This window comes from Protopterus annectens, chromosome 1.part2 (genome assembly GCF_019279795.1).
Source record: "Protopterus annectens isolate FY-2018-M chromosome 1.part2, PAN1.0, whole genome shotgun sequence".
Taxonomy (NCBI): Eukaryota; Metazoa; Chordata; order Ceratodontiformes; family Protopteridae; genus Protopterus; species Protopterus annectens.
In genome coordinates this window covers 724,406,200-724,428,249 of record NC_056727.1, presented here as the reverse complement: position 1 = coordinate 724,428,249, position 22,050 = coordinate 724,406,200, and the positions used below count along the sequence as shown (strand labels likewise).

Here is a 22,050-nt window from a genome sequence, read left to right as displayed (position 1 = left end):
TAAGTGTGTGTGTGTGTGTGTGTGTGTGTGTGTGTGTGTGTGTGTGTGTGTGTGTGTGTGTGTGTGTGTGTGTGTGTGTGCGTGCATATGTGTGCAACAAGCGTTGTGTGGGGTGGTAGGAGGAACACAATGCAATCAGGACAGTTGTGCTGAATGTTCTATTCAGTGATTCAGTGACAAACAACTAAGCTTCTAATGAGGTATTGCTCAGTATATCTCTGGCATGTCTCTGAATCACAAGTTAGTTTTATAACATGATTTAGGTCAAGGGAACAACTCTCATAACTGTCTCTCTCAGCAATTATTCTACAAATACGACTGTTTGCAGTTTGGATTAATACAAAAATGAGCAGCTTTGTATCTACATTTCAAAATATTAACAGGAAAAAAATCATATGATATTAATTTAATTCATGCATTTGAAAACTTACGTTTTGCCAACACTGTATTTAAAATGTTTCGCATCTCAAGAGCAGAAATTTGTTGATCCTGTAAAAATAATTAGATATGTCAGATAATCATACATTTTCTACAGTTATAAAAGTATATACTTAATTTATACTGCATTTTTTTTTCAACTTTAGCATAATTTTGAGAGTGAGTTGTACTGAAGTAAGGCCAGATTTGTTGGAGGTTACAAAATGAATCAGTGAAGAGAGGAAAATAAAATTCCTGCATTATATACATTTGTATGACCTCATTCCCTGAAAATACATTTTAAGTATAACTACAACAAAATACAACCATCATACTAAAGTCGCTTGTTAAAGTTCTACTGGCAGTAATTCTGAAATTCCAAATCCCAGTGACTTGAAGTCAGAACATACTTGTACATTAATTTTATTATTTAATTTAAATGACTTTTTCGGGATAAACTAAACAATCCATTATCTTAAATGGTGTGTTGGGTGGCCTTTGGGATGTAATGACATAGTAGTAACTTTAACAGAAGGATTGATAAAAATTCTTGTATTTCTAAACTGTGTGAATAATGACAGTCATGGTGAATATGATGACAATACAGTGGCTATGTCTAAAAACAGTTGTGACCACAATGAAAAGAATGCATAGTGAAATAAAGTACAGTAAGTAAATCTTACCATGCCTTCACTGCTGTAGTATTCTTAGCATATGAGATTACCTGTCATGGAAGCCCGAACGTCCGGCCAGTCTACCAAAGACTATTTGGGTGACATTCGGCATACCTTCTAAAAAAGCAACAGACACTCCTTGTGTAGCATAGGGCATAAAGGTGACATTCAGGCCTACCATAATCAGAAATGATTGCTCCATTAGGAACACCAGTCCCAGGAACCCAAGAGGTAATCTGTACATCCAGAAAGGCAAGAGAGTAGGGGCATGGAGGGAGGGAGTGAATACTGCAGGAGTGAAGGCAAGGACACCTATCATTATGGTAAGATTTTATACAACTGTACTATGTCATTACATTCACTACTGCAGTATTCTTAACATATAGGAGAGTGCCAAAATTGAACAGGAAACTTGGGAGGGGGAAGAAGCAGATGAGTCCCCTAAAAAACCATGAAGGACAGCACTAGCAAAACCAGCTCTAGAGATACCATCTAGCCTGTACTGATTAGTAAAGGTATGCACAGATGTCCAGGTAGCTGCTTCAAGAATACAATTAGTATCTAAGCCCTTGAAAAAAGCACCAGAAGAAGACAAAGCTCTATTAGAATGAGCCTTAACTGAAGAAGGAAGGCTGTTGCCATGAAATGTGTAACAAAAGTAAATAGCCTTAGAAATCCAAGAAGAAATAGCTTGTTTGGATACAGCAAGTCCCAGAGATCTAGGATGAAAACAAACAGATAACTGATCAGATTTTCCTTAGTCTTATTTAAATAAACCCGGAGTTGCCTGTGCATGTCAAAGTATGCAGCACCCTCTCCCTCTGTCATTTTTTATTTATTTATTTTTATTTTACATTTGTTAACCGGGCTAGTCCAACTGGATACATGTCCATTTTCAGTAGAGGCCCGGGGAGAAAAGCTCCAAGTTGCAAGACAGGTGTATAATACATATTAAAAACATATACAATACAGACAACATATAATACAAAAAAGAATTGCTACATGACATTAAAAATATAGAGTTAGTCATCTAAAGTATAAAAAATTTACAAACAGCACTGAAAGGAAGATGAATAGAAGTATTCACCTTGATAACTAGTATTCAGGAAAGACAATGTGGGAATTGATAGAGGTAGGTTAGCTTAGAGAGTAGGTCCAAGCCTAGCTGTGAATAAAAATTATATGTTTTGATGGTAACAGATAGTATGTAAGCACCAGTTAGCCAGGGTTGGTACAAGAGCATAACCAGTGGTTAGAGAGGAAATCTTTTAGATTAGTTTTGAATAGTGGGACAGAGGTTATGGTTATAAGGTTTTTTGGTAAGTGATTCCATATTTTACCAACTGAATTAGAGAATATGGAGTCCCCTGCTAAATTATTTGAAAAGGAAGTGTGCATCAGCATTTTGTTAGAGGAGTGTAGATTCCTCAAGTTGTTATATGGTGTTATGAGGGTAGAGAGAATTGGGGTATTGTTTGGTTGGTGAAGGACTTTATGGGCAATTATAATTTGGTTATATTGTAATAGGTGAGGTAATTCAAGCCAGCCTAGATGTTTTAGATTCTGACAGTGATGAGTCCTGTATGGAGAGTTAGTAGTGAATCTGGCAATATTATTGTATGATCTAGTTAGTTTGTTGAGATTATGTTTGGACAGATTGGTATATATGGGGGAAGCATATAACAGGGTAGAAATTAAGTGGGTTCTAGCTATTGTGGTTCTGGCTAGTGGTGTCAGGAAATGTTTGATTCTATAGAGGGATCCAAGTTTTTTGTTAGTAGATTTTATTGTATTGTTTATGTGAGTGTCGAACTTTAGTTGATTATCAGTTGTAATACCTAGGAGTTTGGTGGTGGGGTCTGGAGAAATAATGGTACCATTGTTGGATGTAAGTGTGAAATGAAGAGGGCGAGACAAGTGAGAGGGTGTAAAGAGCAATAATTTGTTTTTTTTAGGGTTGAGGAGAAGACAGTGGTTGGAGAACCATTGTTCTATAGTGGTGAAGGATTTTTGTGTGAGAGAATGAAGTTCAGTTTGGGATGGAGCTGAACAAATGATTGTAGAATCATCAGCATATTGAATGCAGGTAGAGAGTGGGATAGAGAGATGAAGGTTGTTTATAAAAATGGAAAATAGTAGTGGACCTAAGATAGATCCCTGTGGGACACCTAGGGAGGTGGGTAGGAGGGCTGAAAGATGGTTTTGCCAGAGAACAGCTTGTTTTCGGTTATCCAGGTATGATGTAAACCAATTCATAGCAGAATTATCAAGAGATAGTGACTTTAGTAGGTGGAGGAGAAGTTGATGGTTGACCATGTTGAAGGCTTTAGATAGGTCTACAAAGAATGCTGAGAAAAGAATATTATTATTGCGATTTTTGTTGATGCAGTTGGTAAAGGATAGCAAGGCTGAGGTGGTACTGTGGAAAGGACGGAAACCATGTTGACAGTTAGCTAACAGATTATAGTGGAGTAAGTGGGTTATTAATTGTTTGTGGATACATTTCTCCATTATTTTAGCAAGTGGAGACAGTAGGGCTATGGGACGATAGTTAGAGTAGTCAGTGGAGTCACCACCTTTGTGAAGAGGAATAATGTGTGAGATTTTCCAAATTGATGGGATAGTGCCTTCTATTATGGTTCTATTGATCAATATGGAGATTGGGTAGGCAATGGCTAAGGCTCCTAGTCGGAGATATTCTGCTGGTAATTTATCAGCTGAAGGGGTAGTAGGTTTTAATTTTTGCAGTCAGGAAGAGATATAGGAGGTGGGTATAGGTTCAAGGTGGAAAGGGGGAGGAATGGAGCTTGTGCTGGGCAAGTTAGAGGTATCAGGGTTTTGTTGGTTTGCTAGATTTAGTACAGCAGAAGTAAAAAAAAGTGTTAAAAGCATTTGCTATTTGTGTTGGACAGTCAGGGTTGGAGCCTAGTGGATTGGGTGTGGCTACTTTACCTGGGGATTGAAGTTTGTTTATAGTAGACCAGAACTTTTGTGGTTGCTGAAGAGAAGATTTTTGAAGTTGGATATAAAAGTTCTTTTTGTCTTGTAGGACAGCTTTTTTGTTATGTTTCTTTGTTGCCTAAAGGTTTGGTGATCAATTTTGTCTTTTGTGGTACGCCATTTAGTCCAAGATTTGTTCCTATTAAGGATTAGCTTCTTAGTCTGATTTGTGAGCCATTGTGCTGGTTTAGTTTTCATTTGTATGAAACGCAATGGGGCATGATGGTCTAGGATTGCTAGGAAAGTAGAATTGAAGTAAGTTACTGCTTCATTTATTGGGAGGGACTTAAGTGGTGACCAGTTATATTGTTTAAGTTCGGTTAGGAACAGTTCTTGGTCAAAGTGTTTTTTGCTACGGGCAGTTCTGACTGGAGTAGAGATATTTACATTTGTTTTATGTCTGATTATATATATTAGAGAGTGATCACTAAGGTCATCTGGAAGGGTTCCTGTTGTGTAGTTTTGCTGTGGACAATTTGTTAGTATCCAATCCAGGATGCTTTCTTTATTATTAAGTTTATTTGTTCTAGTTAAAGAGTTTATAGCTTGTGTGAAGCCATACAGATTGATCAGAGTGGAAGGATTGATATTGTTACATGAATTCCAGTCGATATTAAAGTCACCTAGTAGTATTGTTTCTTGAGGGAGATTTAAGAAAAACCAGTTTAGCATGTTTTCTAGAATTGTATGTTTTTTTCCTGGTGGAAGATAAGTACAGATGATGTTAATTGATTTTTGGTGGTTAAGTTGTAATTTAGAAATAATTATTTCTGTGCTGTTTTCTGAGGGTAGTTTATGGTGTATTGTACTAATTTGTAGTCCAGCTTTATAGACAATTGCTACCCCTCCACCTTTTTTCTTTATGCGGTCTTGTCGAATAATATTATAGCCTGGAGGGATAATTTCAATATCTTTTATTGTAGGTTTGAGCCATGTTTCGGTTAAGCAGAGGATGTCAAACTGGTGAACTTCCAAAAGAGCATGAATTTGTGGTATTTTGTTACATATACTACATATGTTTAGATGGGCTATTAAGAGTGATTTAGAGGATTTGGTTGATGTTAAGGGGATTGTATCATATTGGTTACTGTTAGTGAGGCAAGAGTGAGTCTTTGGGCCTGGGTTTGGATGAATGTCACCATCTACTAAGGAGTGGAGTAAAGTAAAGCTATAGTATTGGGGAGTTTTACAATGGTAGTCAAATAACTTTTTATTGTTAAGTATAGAGTATTTAATATGAATTAGTCGATGATATTTAGCTTGAGAGTAGTTGGGCTTATAGATGGTATTCAGAAAGCTTGTTGATAAAGCTGGAAAAGGTGTTGTAGTGTATTTGGAAGGGATGCTAAGAGTAAAGAAAAGGGGTTGTTCATAAGAGGTTAGGAGGTAGGTAGTGGTAAGAGTAGTCAATAGTAAGAGTAGTAGTAAGCATTGTTGTTGGTAAGGCATGGTAGAAGGATGAATAATGTGTATAAGAGGAGAAGGAGATGAATAGGGATTAACCTTTGGGATAATAGGCTAGTAGTAGTGGGAGGAGACTTATATTTGGGGGGAGTGGGGATGTAGATATAGGGTGTGGCTAGTAGTGGTTGTATGATTGGTTGTAGGTAAAGGGGGTGTGGTTATGAGGGTATATGTGTAGAGACACTGGGGGCGTGTGGGAATAGGGGGCAGGGTAGGGGAGCGGAGTGAGCCCGAAGGGCGAATGGAGCAGGAAGAGCCAAAGAAGGTGAAAGTCAGGTAAAACAATCAGAGGAGTGCTGATTGTTAGGGTGAGTTTTCCAAGGAGATAGTAGTCATCTTGAGAAGAAGGGAAAAAGTAGGCAGATTAATAGACTAGTTAAGTGAAAGTTCATTAACCATCTTAGACATAAAAGAAGGGTTAGTGCGTAAGGACACCGTATCTCCATGAAAGATCAAAAAAGGAGGACAAGCCATAAGGGCATGCAACTCAGACACCCATCTAGCAGAAGTAAGACCTAACAAAAGAACAGTCTTCCAGGAACAATGATGCAAGGAGGCTGAAGCAGCAGGCTCAAAAGGAGCCTGAGTCAACTTCTCCAAAACAAAATTAAGATCCCAGAGAGGAGGAACACACTTTCTGGGAGGTCTAACATTAGGGATGCCTTTAAAAAATTGTTTCACCTCAAATCTAGAAACTAGAGGAGAAGAAAAAGACAAACAAGCAGAGACAGTTGATAAGTGGGCCTTAATAAAAGAATTGTCCAAATCAGCATGGAACATCCACAGTAAGTGGGTTCAGGTTACGAGAGAGATACCAAATAGAAAAGTGCTTCCATTTGGATAAGTAGGATTTCCTAGTAGTACATTTCCTGGCCTCCTGCAGGACTTGCATCACATCCTCAAATAAAAGGTGTCTATAAGGAATAACCAAAAAAGCAGCAACTAGTAACCCAAAGTCAATAATATCAAGATGAGCAGCACCTCGAAGTTTTTCACTCAATTTAATATTGCACGAAATATAACAGCCACAAACAAGACGTTTTCAACCACATTAACGCTCTTAACAATAAAGAGCATTAATGTGGTTGAAAACGTCTTGTTTGTGGCTGTTATATTTCGTGCAATATTAAATTGAGTGAAAAAAACTTCTGGAGGTGCTTTCGTACATCTTGGATATTATTTGACTTTTTTGTCTATAAGGAATCAAAATCCTATCATCCACAGTATCAGTTGAAGCGTGGACAGGTGGGGATGGATGAGAGATCCCTTGTCTTGTGTGATTAGATCCACCCTGTGAGGTAACTTGTGATGATTGCCCCTGGCTAGATGCAGAAGTACAGTGCTATCAAGGCCAAAAGGGAGTCACCAACAAGATTTTGGGAGCATACTATTGAATTTTGAACATGACTTTTGACATGAAAGAAAGGGGAGGGAAGTTATAAAAAAAAATCCCCTTCCAAGAAAAAGAGTGGGCATCCACCTTCCATACCAGATGACCTGAGACTCTGGCACAAAATAGAGGAAGTTGTCTGTTTGGAGGGGAGGCAAAAAGATCTGCTTGAGGAGACCTCTCATCTCTTTGACACCGATGTGCTCCTTCTGTTAAAGAGGCAACTACACCCTCTGTATCTTTAGGGAGCCAAATGTTGTTCCCCAGCCCATGTCTGAAATGTCTGTAAACAATTCCTGAGAGGGAGGAGGGGGATGAAAATGTATCCCTGGATTCAGAGATGAGTGCTGAATCCCCAAATGAAGCTCCTGTCTGAGACAAGAAAGAGGAGGAACTACGAAGTCTAGATGATGTGCATGTTGGAGCCACACTTACTTCAGAAATCACTGAAACTTTCTCATGTGAAGTTTGGCCAGAGGGAGCAACAAAATGGTGGATGCCAAGGAACCCAGAGCTCCCAGAAACTCCTCTGGTGGAAGCCAGAGGAAGAAGAGTTTGAAAGAAAGAAATGAGAGTTAAGGCCTTTGGAGAGGGCAGGGATGCAAGCATTGTCACCATCTGAATCCTGCAACCCAGAAAAACATGATCCTGAGAATGAGTCAGGGAAGACTTTTTGAAATTTATAGTGAACCACAGGCTCTGAAGAAGGGAAATGGCAAAATGAAGATTTTTGCAAAAGGTTCTTTGGAGAGGGCACCTCAATCAACAGATTGTCTAAGTAAGGAAACATTTGAATCCTTTGAAGCCTGCAAAAAGCAATCACAGGAGCAAGGCATTTGATAAACACCTGTGGGGCAGTAGAAAGGCTAAAGGGCAAAGCAGAGAACTGAAAATGTCAGGAAGCAACAGAGAAATGCAAAAACTTCCTGAAAAGAAGACGGATCGGAATATGGAGATAAGCATATAGGCCTGAGAGAGTAAGACAGGAAACAGAATCTTAAGGGACAACATCCAAAATTAAGGCATTTTTAGAAAAGTGTTTAGACGAGAGAGGTCTAGAATAGATCTCCAAGTGCCCTCTTTTCTGGGCACTAAAACAGTCTTAAGTAGAACCGTTTCCACCTTTGGGACACAGGTACCTCTTGAATTTTACTGAGTCAAGAGATTTTGAAGAACCTCTGGGGAAAAAGGGAAGCTGTTCCTGAGGAGGCTGAGGAATGCCCATAAATACAGGATGGGATTTCCACATCATGAAGTATCCCTGGATGAAATATTGACAGAACCCAAGAATCCTGAGTGATCTGAAGCCAGACAGGAAGAGAAAGAGAAAGGTGAAGCGAGAGGAATGAGTCTGGGAAGAGACAGTTAGTCATACAGCACCTGGTTTGTCCAGAAAGGAAGGTTTCAGAAGCCCTAAAAACTGAGTAGCCTTAGCAGGAGGAGCCCGTTTGTCACTCTTCCTACCTTCAGTAGAAGGGAGGGATTGTCTATGAACAAAGGCAGGCTTAGCAGGGTAATTTCTCTGAAATTTAGGCACAGGAGAAACAAATACATGCTTAAGCTCCTGTAAGGCCTTATCCTTATCCTGAAGGGACTTAAACAAACCAGCAGGAGCTTCCCCAAACAAAAGTTTAGAATCCACAGGAGCATCCATCAACTTAGCTTTAATATCATCAGTTAGAGGGTGAAGCCTAAGCCAAGAATATCTCCTCATGACTGAACCAAAAACAAAAGACCTAGAAGAGGCATCAGCTGCATCATAACTACATTTAATAGAATGATGAATGACTTGAGAGGAAGTCCCTAGCAAGGAAAGAACAGAGGTTTTACCGTCACCAAGTCTTGAAAGTCAGAAATACATTGACAAGCCTGAGAAATAAGAGCCAACACAAACCTAGACATATGGCTCTGATAATTAATAGCCCTAGAAGCTAGGGTAGCAGAAGTGTAAACCTTCTTACCCAGCCTTTCCATGGTTCTGTTGTCCTTGTCAGAAGGCAGTAACTTGGGCAAAGGAAGCAATTGAGATCTTTTATCAGAGGCTACAGACACAACAGAGGATCAGCAGCAGGACATTTATATAGGAAAGAACAATCCTCAGGCACCCTATAAAACCTGTCAGGTTTCTTGGGAGCAGGGAGCAGAGAAACAGGCACATGAGAGAGACTGGAAAAAGCATCTAGCAAACCAGTCAAAACAGGATGAATAGCCACGGGTTTATGAGATTCTAACTGCAGCAACTCATAGTACCTCTTATCAGAGATTTATTTATTTATTTAACATTTGTTAACCAGGAAAGTCCGACTTGGAAATGCTCCAGACGCATGTCTTTGTAACGTGGGAGGAAACCGGAGCACCCGGAGGAAACTCACATGAACACAGGGAGGACATGCAGACTCCACACAGATGGCACCCCAGCTGAGAATTGAACCGGAGAACTTCTTGCTGTAAGGTGACAATGCTACTGCTGCACCACTGCGCCGTCCAGATCTGAGCACAGTCCCACTTAAAAAATCCATTATCCTAGAATCCTAGAGAGTGTGTCCCCAAAGGAAATTTCCTCAAAAGGAACATATGGACTAATAGTTTCCCCCTCCTCTGACCTAAAGTCCAAAGGAGAAGGAATTGGAGTATAATAAGTCAAGGATTCATTATGAGAATCCAGCTCAACCTCAGAAGAATCCTGTTCTCTCAGCCTTTTAAGGGGGACTAGAGGACCAAGGAGGACCAGGAACTGAAACCCCTTGAGGAGGCTTTAAGGACATTAAAGCAGTAAATAGCCCCTGAGTGAAGGACTGCAACTCACTTTGTGGATCCCTAGGAACAGAAGAAACATGTTTAATTGTGTTTCTTTTTAAGGGAAAGTCAGCTTCAAAAACTGAGAAGGTTCAGACCCAGGACAGCATTTGAGAAACAGAGTAGGAACTTCTTCCCCAACTAAAAACTGAGGAACTCCCCTAGGCCCCTCAGACATTCAAGGGGAAACATGGTTGATTTTTTTTCTAAGATGGACACCTGCAAAATCTCTACAGAAGTGCTGCCAGCTGGACCCTCACTGGCCTCTGAAATGTTCGAGGTAGAGAAATCTAGCAACACAGCCGGGTGAGCCTCTGGGTTTGTAATGACCTCAGGAGAAACACCTGACAGACGCTGGACAGCGGAAGATTCCGGTCATATCTATTTCACCTTCTACTTCCCTAATGGCTGACCCTCAGGACATGAAATTCCTTCCATTGTATCTTTAGTGAGAAGCTTAAGATGCTGGTTCCCAAGATACAAGGAAAGGGAAGAAAGTTTACGATGAAGGGTTTTGGTAACAAACGCCTGACAGAACAAGACGTATGGTCATCAGAGCTACTAGGCAAAAAAGACACTTATTGTGGTGGTCTTTATGGGGAATCTGTCTTCCACATTGTCATTTACCCTTCCTGCATGACATTAACCTCAAGAAGTAAAAAAAGAAGAAAAAACAAAATCCCCAACAGGACACTTATCTGCAACTGTAAAGAAGTCAGCAAGCAGGTGTAGGTAGTCAATGGAGAATGAAAATGCATTCAACTGGCAGAAATGGACACAGGAAAACAGACCAATGGTGAAAAGATATGTTCCAAGCTGGTGGCAAAGATTATGGTAGGCCTGAACATCACCTTTATGCCCTACGTTATGCAAGCAGCATATGGGGGATGTTTGGCGTACCTTTTAAAAAAGCAACAAGTAGTCTTTGGTAGACTGGCCTGACATTCAGACTTCTGTGGCAGGGAATCCCATATGTTAAGAATACTGCATCAGTGAATGTAAGGATATCCATTACGTACTCTGACATAAAAGACAGTCACTTGATCAATGACTGTTTTTTCCAAAACCTGTTCAGCTAGGACAGTCTGAGTAAGTAGAACTTCACTGCCAAAATTTTATGTGGTACAATTCCCAATATTACCATGAAAAGAGAGTTCTCTCACCCCATTTGATGACATCAGAGGTACTTGTATTAGCAGGGGGAGTGGAGCACAGGGTGCATGATGGATGTGGAGATTTTGCATCTCATGTCAAAATCAGTTTTATCTGTCACACTCAACCAACCAGGCTTGTTAGTGAATAATTATACCATAGCGGATGAATTTTGCTGCAAAAAGGGATTTCTTACATTGAGTACTGTGGGAATAATCCATCACTCCAAAGCACATAGACAAGGGCCTAACAGCAGACGATGATTGACCTTGAAGCTACTAAGACCTAACTATCAACTGCAGCACCTGCAGCCATCATTATGCAAAAGGCAATAAGATGATCACGTTCACCAATAGGCCTGGAAGATGCACAAGGGTCTGACTATGGACCCTGATCTCACTGTGTATTCAAGCAGAACAAAATAACAACCTCCTGGGCACTCTCTGTTTTTAACAAAGACTGAACTGAAGAATATGCATCAACATACCTGCTTGTTTAACAGTGATAAATATGCCCTTGCAGACACACTCCTCAATCTGTTTAACTTAAGTTTAGCTACTACTTTTGTCCATAATGAGTGGCACAATGCAGTGCTGATGCCCCTCCATGAGGGTGGCTTTACAACTGATCCAGGAAATGACAGACCTATCACCCTTACAAACCTCATCTGCAAAGCCATGTAATGTATTTTAACTGACATCATTAATGGTGAGATCAAGACTTGACCTCTAACAGTCTGGTTTTCTGAAGGGTATATCCTATCTATTTAATCTTGTAAACTTCTTTGAAGTGGTTACTGAGGATGTAGATGGTGGCCTTCAGTGCACGTGGCATATCCTGACATGCCTAAGAGCTTTGACACCATTCCGCATTCTGGTATCATACAAAACCTAAATGCTTTAAAAACTGACAACTGACCCATGTGTGTTAAGAGAGAGAGAGCAAACTGCCTGTAAGACAAAACCCACACACTATGAGATGCAAGTAACTCATCAGAAAGTATGAAAGTGACCAGCAGTGTCCTCCAGGGCTCAGTGCTAGGACCTCTCCTTTTTGGTATTTACTTTTCAGATCTCCAAGCAGAGAGCATAGATCTCTTGCTAAGCATAGCAGGTGATTACAATATTTAAACTACCCAAAGTTTCTAAAAGCATACATAGGCACAAACAAAAGAAAATAAATAAATGGCATACATATGGCAGATGCAAAAATAGGGTGCAGAGATTCACACATTGGCCATATGCAAGTAGAAAAGAGAACACTTATAAGATTATGCAGTTAGAGTGGTGAGGTGGTATCATGTCCTCTGCAGACAATGCTGAGTAGCTACATCAGACAGGTCTAAGACCAAGACAGTAACTATAATATGCAGGATTGTGATTGGCTCTCTGATCATAGTAAGTTATACATTTGAGAGATATAAAAAATGTCACTTTGAATGTGCAATGAAGCAACTCTTGAGAAGTGAATCTTGACATCCATTTCTGGAACATATAACTACCATATACACAGTTTGGCTTCGTCAAGGGCAGATCATGCCTCCTGAACCTGGTGGATTTCTTTGAGACAGTTACTCAGGCTATAGATAAGGGAAAGGAGGTACTCACAGCTTACCTTGACCTTGCTAAAGCATTTGACACCATTCCCCATTCAGGTATTATTGATAAGCTCACCAGCCTGGGCATAAACCCTTACGTCACAAGATGGATCGCAAACTGGCTCTCAGACAGATCCCATAAAGTAAGAGTAGCGGGATCTATGTCCGAAGCCAGACCAGTAATGAGTGGTGTGCCTCAGGACTCTGTCCTGGGGCCCCTCCGGTTTGGCATATACTTCTCAGAAGTACAGGCAAGCACGGAAGGGCTGTGGCTGACTAAGTTTGCGGACGACTGCAAACTGGGTGCTATAATAGAGTCTCCGGCCGAAATGGAGATCCTCCAGAAGGGTCTAAATGAGACTGATGCATGGTGTCAAAGCCATGGTCTCAAGCTAAATGCAAAAAAATGTGTAGTAATCCCCCTTGGAAAAAACGGAGTACCCGCAAACTACAACATAGGAGGTAATCCCCTGAAATCTGAAGAAGAAATAAGGGATCTAGGGACCCAAGTAGATAGCTTTACTTTGATAACCATGTTGCCAAAGTGGTTAGAAAATCCTTCTATGTGACCCATCTGATCATAAAAGGGTTCGCAACAAGATCCAAGGATGTAATGGTGCCCCTCTACTCTTCCCTCATCAGACCCATTATTGAGTACAATGCACCAATTAGAATGTACCTGGCTAGACATCTCCAGCAGTTGGAGAGACCACAAAGGTACCTAACCAAGAGGATTACTGGCCTCAAACAGCTGCCCTATGCAGCACGATTGAAAAAGCTAAGACTGTTCTCTGTTGCATACCGCTTTCTCAGAGGCAATCTCTGTCTAACGTACAGAGCCATGTCCAACCCAGAATTGTTGAACATGCTCCATCTTAGCAAAACCAAATCTACTCGAGCTACACGCTCTAGGGATATAAACCTCAACACAACAATGAGTAGAACATGCTGGAGGGATAGATTCCTTTCGCAGAGACTTCCCTTACTGTGGAACAGGGTCCCGATCTACATAAGACAGAGCCCCTCACTGTCACTCTTGAAGAGAAACCTTAATGAGTGGATGGGTAACAGAAAGTTCACACCAACAGCACTACTAGATAGGGGCCAAGGGTACTAGCTGCTAGTACAAGGGTCTAGGGAACTACTAAAGGGGCGGTGAATACTGCACAACGTGGCTGGGCTAATATATGCCTTCGGGCAGAAAGCCCATTACCAACCTATGAACCTATATAACCACTTGGCTAAGATTGGAGAGGTGAATTATAATTCTCTGTAGTGGTTTAGAATGGTACAGAGGTTTACCTTCTCCATGTACTGGCAGTTACAGAGAGAATGGAGGAGGAGAAGACAGAAAGGGACAGAATGTAGTAGCAATGTTTTAAAGTTTGAAAGTCGTGACACACGAGTACTATCATGCAATCACACAATTGTTTGTAGTACGTGGAACTTTCATTGCTCCAATGATGGAGAGAGAAACAGAGGAAGGAGAAGAAGAAACTATAGCAGCACACAGTATTTTACACCTATGAAAGGGAACACCTAGCAGTGCTGCATGCATATTGGCCAACACAAAGTGCACCCCTTTAAAAGCTATAATGCACTTTATGTTGTCACACTTTTTTTTGTATGGTTGTCACACAAAATGTATTACACGTTTTAGTGCTGTTTCATCTTCCCAGTGCTGATCCATGCTAGCTGTTATTTTTTAGTGCAAGACTGTGTTGGCTGCTGTTATTTTGTGTTACTTTTTTTTGTTATTTCATGTCATCTGCTATTAAACCGAATGACTCAGAGCAGGGTAGAATACTTAATTAAAGCCTAACAGTATTCATATACAGAATCAATGAGCAACAATCTCTTTCATCAGTAAAGTCCTATGATCATTAAATTTTCATTACAGGTAGTTTCCCCTTCATACCTGTAGATCACTTTATATTCACCATTTTAAAGATTCGTGAAATGAGTCATGTATACCGCTCAACTTCTTAGCACAAGAAATCTGGATAAAGCCTAAAATAATGGGGGGACAAAGGCCTAAAATAGGGAGAGATTTTTAATATTGCTCTTATAAACTTAGAAAATTGTTAAAATAACAGGATTTGTGTTATCATGCATTTTCTGAAGGATATGAAGTCAGAAATTCAAATGTGTGTCATTATTTAGTCACTTCAATCCTCAGTGATTTGCCAGATAACCACAAATTGTATGAAGAATGAACCAAAAATATAAGGTAAAAATCTGGACAGTTGAGAGGGATGGTGTTATGGACATAGCAGAAGTTTTATTTTGTGTAGATTAAGATGGCATTTACATGTATTTGACAAAGTACTTCACATTTCTTCCATTTTTAAGAATTAACCAATTTTTCTTTATTCCTTCAGTCAGAATCTCATGTAATTCATGTTTAATTCTGATTTTAAACAAGTTTGTTAGACATTGCACATTTAAGTGACATCCCATAATACCGTTTTCTTTCTTTTCATGCAGTGTAAATGTATGCTTTTTAACAATTTTCATTTACTCCACTATCACGTAATTTGCTCAGTTCCTGCCTTCTCTTTAGTTTCACTCCAGCTCCTGAGCATTACTCTGCATGTATTTATGTTTTACTTCTACTGTCTCATTTGGAGCACTGTCTACCTTTGCAGTTACTCATAGAGGTATTTTCAAGAGGTACAAGATTTTGGATAGGATGGTACAAGTGATTACTACCAGGACAGCACTGAGGGTTTTTTCCTTTGACAGGCAGACTTCACTGCACGCCCAAATCCTGTCCATTTTACCCACTCATGATGCACTTCAGTCTTAGTACATAGTCCTTATCTATCAGAAACCTGTGATCTGTTTACAGAATAATGAAGACCAACATTATTCCTCATTCTGTCTCGCTACTGATTATGTTTAGAATTTCTTACTTCTTCAACACTGTTTCTTCCCCATTTTTACTTGATCTGTAGTTTCACTAAATAACTAGAATTTTGTACATAATTTTCTACTGATTTGCACTGGTTTTGGCACATTCAATAAAGCCATATACATGCAATTTATGCCCTTCTAAAGTTTCCCTTGTAAATAAATTGACGTAAAATGGTTTCAGTTTATACTCAAATGACCGACACAATTAGCCAGTATTTTTTTAGCTTACTTAACCTGTTGACTAATATGAATCCCCATCCTAGGGTGACATACTGCTGAAACCCTATGTAAAGTTTTTACATATTTTACCTTTTGTTTTGTGATTGTGTTTCAATAGTCACTTGGTCAATTAAAAAAATAATTTATTAGTTGCCGCTGTGCCTCAGCTGCCTGAAATCTTTTGTCTATTTGATTTAAAATATCATACTTTTTTTGTTTTAGGAGAGAGCATCATTTATATTTGTCACTGGTGAATTTAAGATGAACTGCATTAGTTATACATGTCTTCCTTTCTTTAACAATTACATAGCAGGACCACAGCAGTCCTCTGGCATTCTTGTAAAACATGTCTCTTCCTGCAATTCTTTGGGAAAATCTGTAAGTGTCTTTGGTTCTTTGAGATGGACCTTGTCAAACTTCTTAGTCTTGTACATTTTGAATATCACAGTTCTATCACAGTTCTTTTTTTTTCTGAGACAATCTTACATATGTATCACTTTCCCATTATTACTGCTTTCTGATGAGAGAACCCCCTTCTGTTCACTGTAAAGTCTGTGCACAAATAAATGTGTGTGCATGCACATGTGCACACACACAGACACATACACACACACACACAAACACACACACACACACACACACACACACACACACACAAACACACACACACACACACACACACACGATATAAAAAGTGTACACACCCCTGTTAAAATGCCAGGTTTTTTGTGATATAAAAAATGAGACCTCAATAAATCATTTCAAAACTTTTCCCACCTTTAATGTGACCTATAACCTGTACAATTCACTTGAAAAACAAACAAATCTGTTAGGGGAAAAAAACATAAAAAATAAAAACGTACAATAAGCTGGTTGCATAAGTATGCACACCCTTAAACTAATGTTTCCCATTTACTTATTTTCCCCTATCACTTTGTTATCTATGAGAGGAAACATTCTCTGAAGTCTTCTTGGGGTAAAATAATACCATCTGCAAATAGTCTTTTTTTTTTGATTACCATATCAATTATATCCTTGTATTTCTGAGTCCTGTCTTTTCTTTGTCAGTGGGTCTAAACATAAGAAAAATAACAAAGGGGAAACCCCTGCATGGTTCCTCTGTTCAAATAGAGCTTAGCAGAGAAGAAGCTTTACATTTTAATTCTTGTTGACAATCCCTCGTATACCTTCCTAGTCAATTTTGTATCAGGGAAGGCAAATGGTTCCAATACCCTACTCATAAAATCTTGTCTCAGTCTGTATAATGCTTTACCTGCATCAAAACCCATTAATAACTGTGGTATTTTCTCATTTTCTGCTTCTCTCTGGATCATCCTGTTGCCAAATATTTGCTTAACCTTCACAAAACCACATTGATCAATATCTATCTATGTCTGCACTAGCTAAAAGACTGCCAAAATTATCACTTTTTAATTATGGTTTAAAATTGAAACGGGTCTGTGTGAAACTAATTCTGATTGGTCTTTACCTACTTTTTGTTTTTGCGCTTTGAAATTTTTATCAAAAATTAGTTGCTCAACAGCAATCTTTCTAAATGTGTGCATATTATCCAAATACACACTTATTTTCTATTTAGCACTCTGCAGTTGTTCCTTTCCTTGTTCTGTTGTTCTGTGAGACTTCCCTTATCCTGTAATACTTAATCCTTTTTTAGTTACTCTAAATAATTCTCATTATTTCTTAACCATATCTTTTTGATTTGTTGCTACCATACTTTTAACTCCATTTTCATTTTATCATACTTTTAACTCCATTTTCATTTTATCTGCCTGTACTGATAACTCTCAATTTCCAATCCCCATTCCTTTTAACTCCATTACCTTGTATTTTTATCTTAATTTTTTATTGGTACATAATCTGAAATAGTTACTGGATATGTGTTGAAGCTTTCAATTAAATGGACATGTTCCTGTGAATTATAATTTATATCCAGTCAACCCAATTATTGTACCTTTTGGAATAATATGTAAATTCTGTACAAGTTCCTAGTAATGAATTCACATCTTTCATACCAAATATTTTCATAAATTTATTGAGAAATCTACCCACTTTTGTTACATTTTCCTTTCTAGGTACCATGATGCAGCACTAATACAAATCAAGTTCCAGTCCCCGCCTCTAAGCAATATGCCCTGGTGAAAGCTGATTATTTCTCCCCAAAATTTCTTAAACTTCGTAAAATACATGGCAATGTAATCCTCCTCCTCCCTTGCTAATAGCTCCTTACTACCACAAGTCTGTTTTTCTTTTTTCTGTCTCTATTGGAACCCATCTAGCAATCAGTAGTATTACTCCAAATTTCCTTTGTCCCATATATTCTGCTAAATATCCATCCTAAAATCCTTTCTTTGGAAAATTAACATGCTCATTTCTTTCCAATTGGGTCTCCTGCAGCATTGCTATTTGCACTCTGCATTTATTAATATAATTCAATACTCTTTCTTTTTTGACTATGCCTGTAAGTCCATTTACATTTCAAGATTATTTAGATAGACTAGCCATTATAATAAATAAGTATTGTTTCCACCTATTATACATGACAGTTTTTTGAATGTGCTATTTCAAACTTTTGTCTTACCTGCACAAGTGTTTGGCAGGATAATCTTTTATACAGTTGTGTCTTCTCATCTCCATTTGAACCCATGTCACATTTTTCAAGAAACTAAATACACTTTCAGAACATTACTATATCCTATTAACTTAGAACACATGGACAAAACTGTGTACATTTTCAGCAAAATTGCCCCAAATTGACAGCTGCACCACAGGTACTACCTAATCTAAAATTAAGGTTGCTGCTTGCTGTCTGTTCTTTTCTTAACTGTATTCCCTTCCCACATGTGAAAGACAGTTTGTAAGTTTTCAGAAAGTCCTAACAAAACATGCACTGGCAACCTTTAAATAAAACTAAACTGTACACATCAAAGTATTAAGGCTGCTGGGAAGACTAGTACCTCTTATTCACTTCACATAATGTCAGACTTTATTTTCAACTGACCTGCTTGCCATTGTACTTTTAAACTTTGCATTTCCCTCAGCAAAGAATGTTCAGAACTCCCAAGATTAATTGCTTGCATCTGCAGACACTGTAGCTCCATGCAAAAGGAGTCAGTGATGAGAAAAAAGATTTTGCAAATAAATGAAGAAATCTTTGTAAATTTCACTCGAATACAATGTACCGAATAATCCTGGCAACCATCTTCAGCTGCAGTGGTCTTGTCTCCAACAAACAGCATTTGCAAATGAAAAAAAACAAGCAAATATCTTTGCACATGCAAGATAATTAGCATTTTTTGTACCTTTCGTCATTTTACCTTATTTTTCAAGCATATTTGTTATAGAGCTTAAGCCAAGGATATTAATCTATAAATTTCACTTTTGTAAAAACAAGGGAAATTATTATCTTAAGTCTACCTTTACTATAACCAGTACTCTTTTACATCACAACCCTCACCTTAACAGCCCAGGATCACAGCATTACATTAACTTAAACTTGCTTCTGTTCAGCTGCTGTTACCTTTCTGTAGTGTATAACCTACATTTCTTACAACTAAGAAAATATTCTTGTTAACTTTATATCTAATATATACAACAGGAACTGAAAATACCCCTTACATTTAAAATATTCTGACTGCACACTGTACAAAAGTGCTTTATAGTATAATGTGCACTTTATATCAGGAAATCTTTTAAGCAAATACTAATAAAAACAAAAACTGTTTTACTTATACCTACTTATTTTCTTCCTTTAGTATCCTAAACATTAATGACAAAGTGAGGTATATGCTTTTCAGTTCACCCACAAGTTTAACAAAGTCAACAAAAATCCAGTCTTTCTCAGATACTTTATCTTGCAATGTGCATTTCTCGACTGTGACTGATGCTTTATATTCTCTATTTCTTCACTAATTTCAGTGCTATTTGTCTTCTTGATCATGTCCATTTCCAAACACAATTCTCTTGTAAGATGTATTTTCTAAGTTTCTCCTTAGCCTGTTGTGTATCCAAAAATGTATTTGATCTGCCAGGAAAAAATAACAAGCCTGGTTTGCAAGGCCGTGGAACATATCATCATGGAACTTATAAACAAAGACATTGGTAATCTCCAAACTCTGGACCCCACACCCAGTTCGGGTTTGTAAAAGGCAGATCATGTCTCCTAAACCTGATAGACTTCTTTGAAGCAGTCACCAAAGCCGCAGATGAGCGTAAGGTGGTTCACACAGCCTATCTAGATCTCCCCAAGGCTTTTGACACCATCCCCTACTCTGGAATTATAGATAAACTCACTAAACTAGGTATAAATCCCTATGTCACAAGATGGGTTGCCAAATGGCTCACTGACAGAACCCACACTGTGAAAGTAGCAGACTCTAAATCTGATTTCAGACCAGTGACAAGTGGAGTACCACAGGGTTCAGTCCTGGGTCCTCTCCTGTTTGGGATCTACTTTTCTGAAGTACAGGCTAACACAGAAGGTCTTTGGCTAATGAAGTTCACAGATGACTGCAAACTAGGAGCCATAATTGAAACTCCTAATGAAGTGGACATCCTACAAAAGGGCCTCACTGAGACAGATGCCTGGTGTCAAAGCCATGGCCTCAAGCTCAGTGCCAAAAAGTGCATTGTAATCCCCTTTGGTAAAAACTATGTACCCATGAGCTACCACATAGGTGGTAGTCTACTTAACACCGAAAGTGTGATAAGAGACCTTGGGACACAGGTGGACAGTAGTGTCTCCTTTGATAATCACATCACCACAGTAGTCAGGAAATCCTTCTACATGGCACACCTCATAAAAGGTCATTGTTCCCCCTCTACTCATCACTCATTAGACCCATTACAGAGTACAATGCCCCTTTTGGTATGTACCTCACAAGACATCTACAACAACTGGAAAGGCTGCAGAAATACCTCACAAAGAGGATTACTGACCTCAAACAGATGCCCTACGCAGACCGTCTCAAAAAACTCCAGCTTTACTCCATCGCATATCGCCTACTCAGAGGCGATCTCTGCCTAACATACAAAGCTATGTCAAACCCAGAGCTGCTGGACATGCTCCACTTAAATCCCAATCCCTCTGAGCTACACACTCTAGAGACCTAAACCTGGTCACCACAATAAACAGAACATGCTGGAGGGATAGATTCCTGTCCCAGAGACTTTCCATACTCTGGAACACACTATCTATCTATATCAAACAAAGCTCTTCATTAGCACTCTTCAAGAATAATCTTGATGATTGGATGGAAAATAGGAAATTCACCCTGGGGATCACCTCTATGGCTCTGCTTGCCAGGGGCACAGGAAAATAATTTTCTTGGGTGGTGAAAGCCAGGGTACCTTTTTGGCTAGGTTTATATAGGCCCTATAGGCCCTAGGGCCAATGGACTAGTACCTACCTATGAACCTATGAAGACAGTTATTTACAACAGGTTGAATCTCACATCTGCCTCTTGACATTCCCTGATTGCTGGTATAAAATTGTTTCTCTTCTGCTTAGTGTACAGTGAATAATCATTTTCCACAAATACTCTGCTGTATCCAATTTTTAATATATTCCCTTTCTGCCACAGTTTTGTCAGGATAACCTCTTTCAGGTGGTATGATTGTATGTTTACTAATATAGAGCTTGGCTGCTTTCTCATGGCTGTTATGAACAAACATTCATTGTTTCAATTCACAAATCCTGTTGAGGAGCACCTGTTCAGCTGCTTATTTATGTTTCATAAAATTAGTACAGTCTGTTCCTTCTAGTTTCTCTTGTTCAGCAGAAAATCTTGGGTTTTCTTTGCACGCTTTGTCTTTTAAATCTATTTTTGAAACAGCATTTCCTGAGAAACATCATAATCAGTCAACAATTTATTTGTTTTAACCTCTGATTTTTGTAGCTTTTTTCACTTCATCTGAAAAGCTATTTAAAGCTTCTTCTGTTTTTTCCTAGTCTTTTGTTAGTTGCATATTCACTTAATATTTTATTTATTTTAATGAAATATGGATATGTTGGATTTTTTTCACTTAATTACTGGAAGCCATCTCTTGGGCCAAAGCTGAAGCTTGTACTGTTTTTTTCACCGAACAGCTGCATGATTTTCCCAGCCAGTGCTTTCTCTACCTTTTCTGTTTGATTTTCTTTTAAGTTCTCCAAATTTCTTCTTACTTGCCATCCAGGCAGTATACTTAATAGCCAGCAAGTGAATTTTACTCAAACTGATAATTTCACTGGCCTTTTTCTCAGTTTCTGATTTCACACTGGAGGGCTGACATTAAGCTGTTGATTGGTGGGCAGCCATCTTGAAAGCCCTCTGTGGGTTTATTTTGATGTCCATTTGTATTTTTTACTTTATTTATTTATTACACTTTAGTAACTGAGTATATGGAATGGTCGACAGATCCTTTTC

At 38.8% G+C, this 22,050-nt stretch overlaps 1 protein-coding gene across 2 annotated transcripts in view; it reads right to left on the bottom strand.

Annotated features, from left to right (window-relative positions):
* CAPN2 (calpain 2) overlaps window positions 1–22,050 on the bottom strand; it is a 602,999-nt gene that overhangs the window by 102,075 nt on the left and 478,874 nt on the right. For both annotated transcript variants that reach the window (XM_044058713.1, XM_044058721.1), the window contains exon 15: window positions 432–489. In XM_044058713.1, the coding sequence (XP_043914648.1) occupies window positions 432–489 (58 nt within the window). The remainder of the gene's footprint in view (window positions 1–431; window positions 490–22,050) is intronic.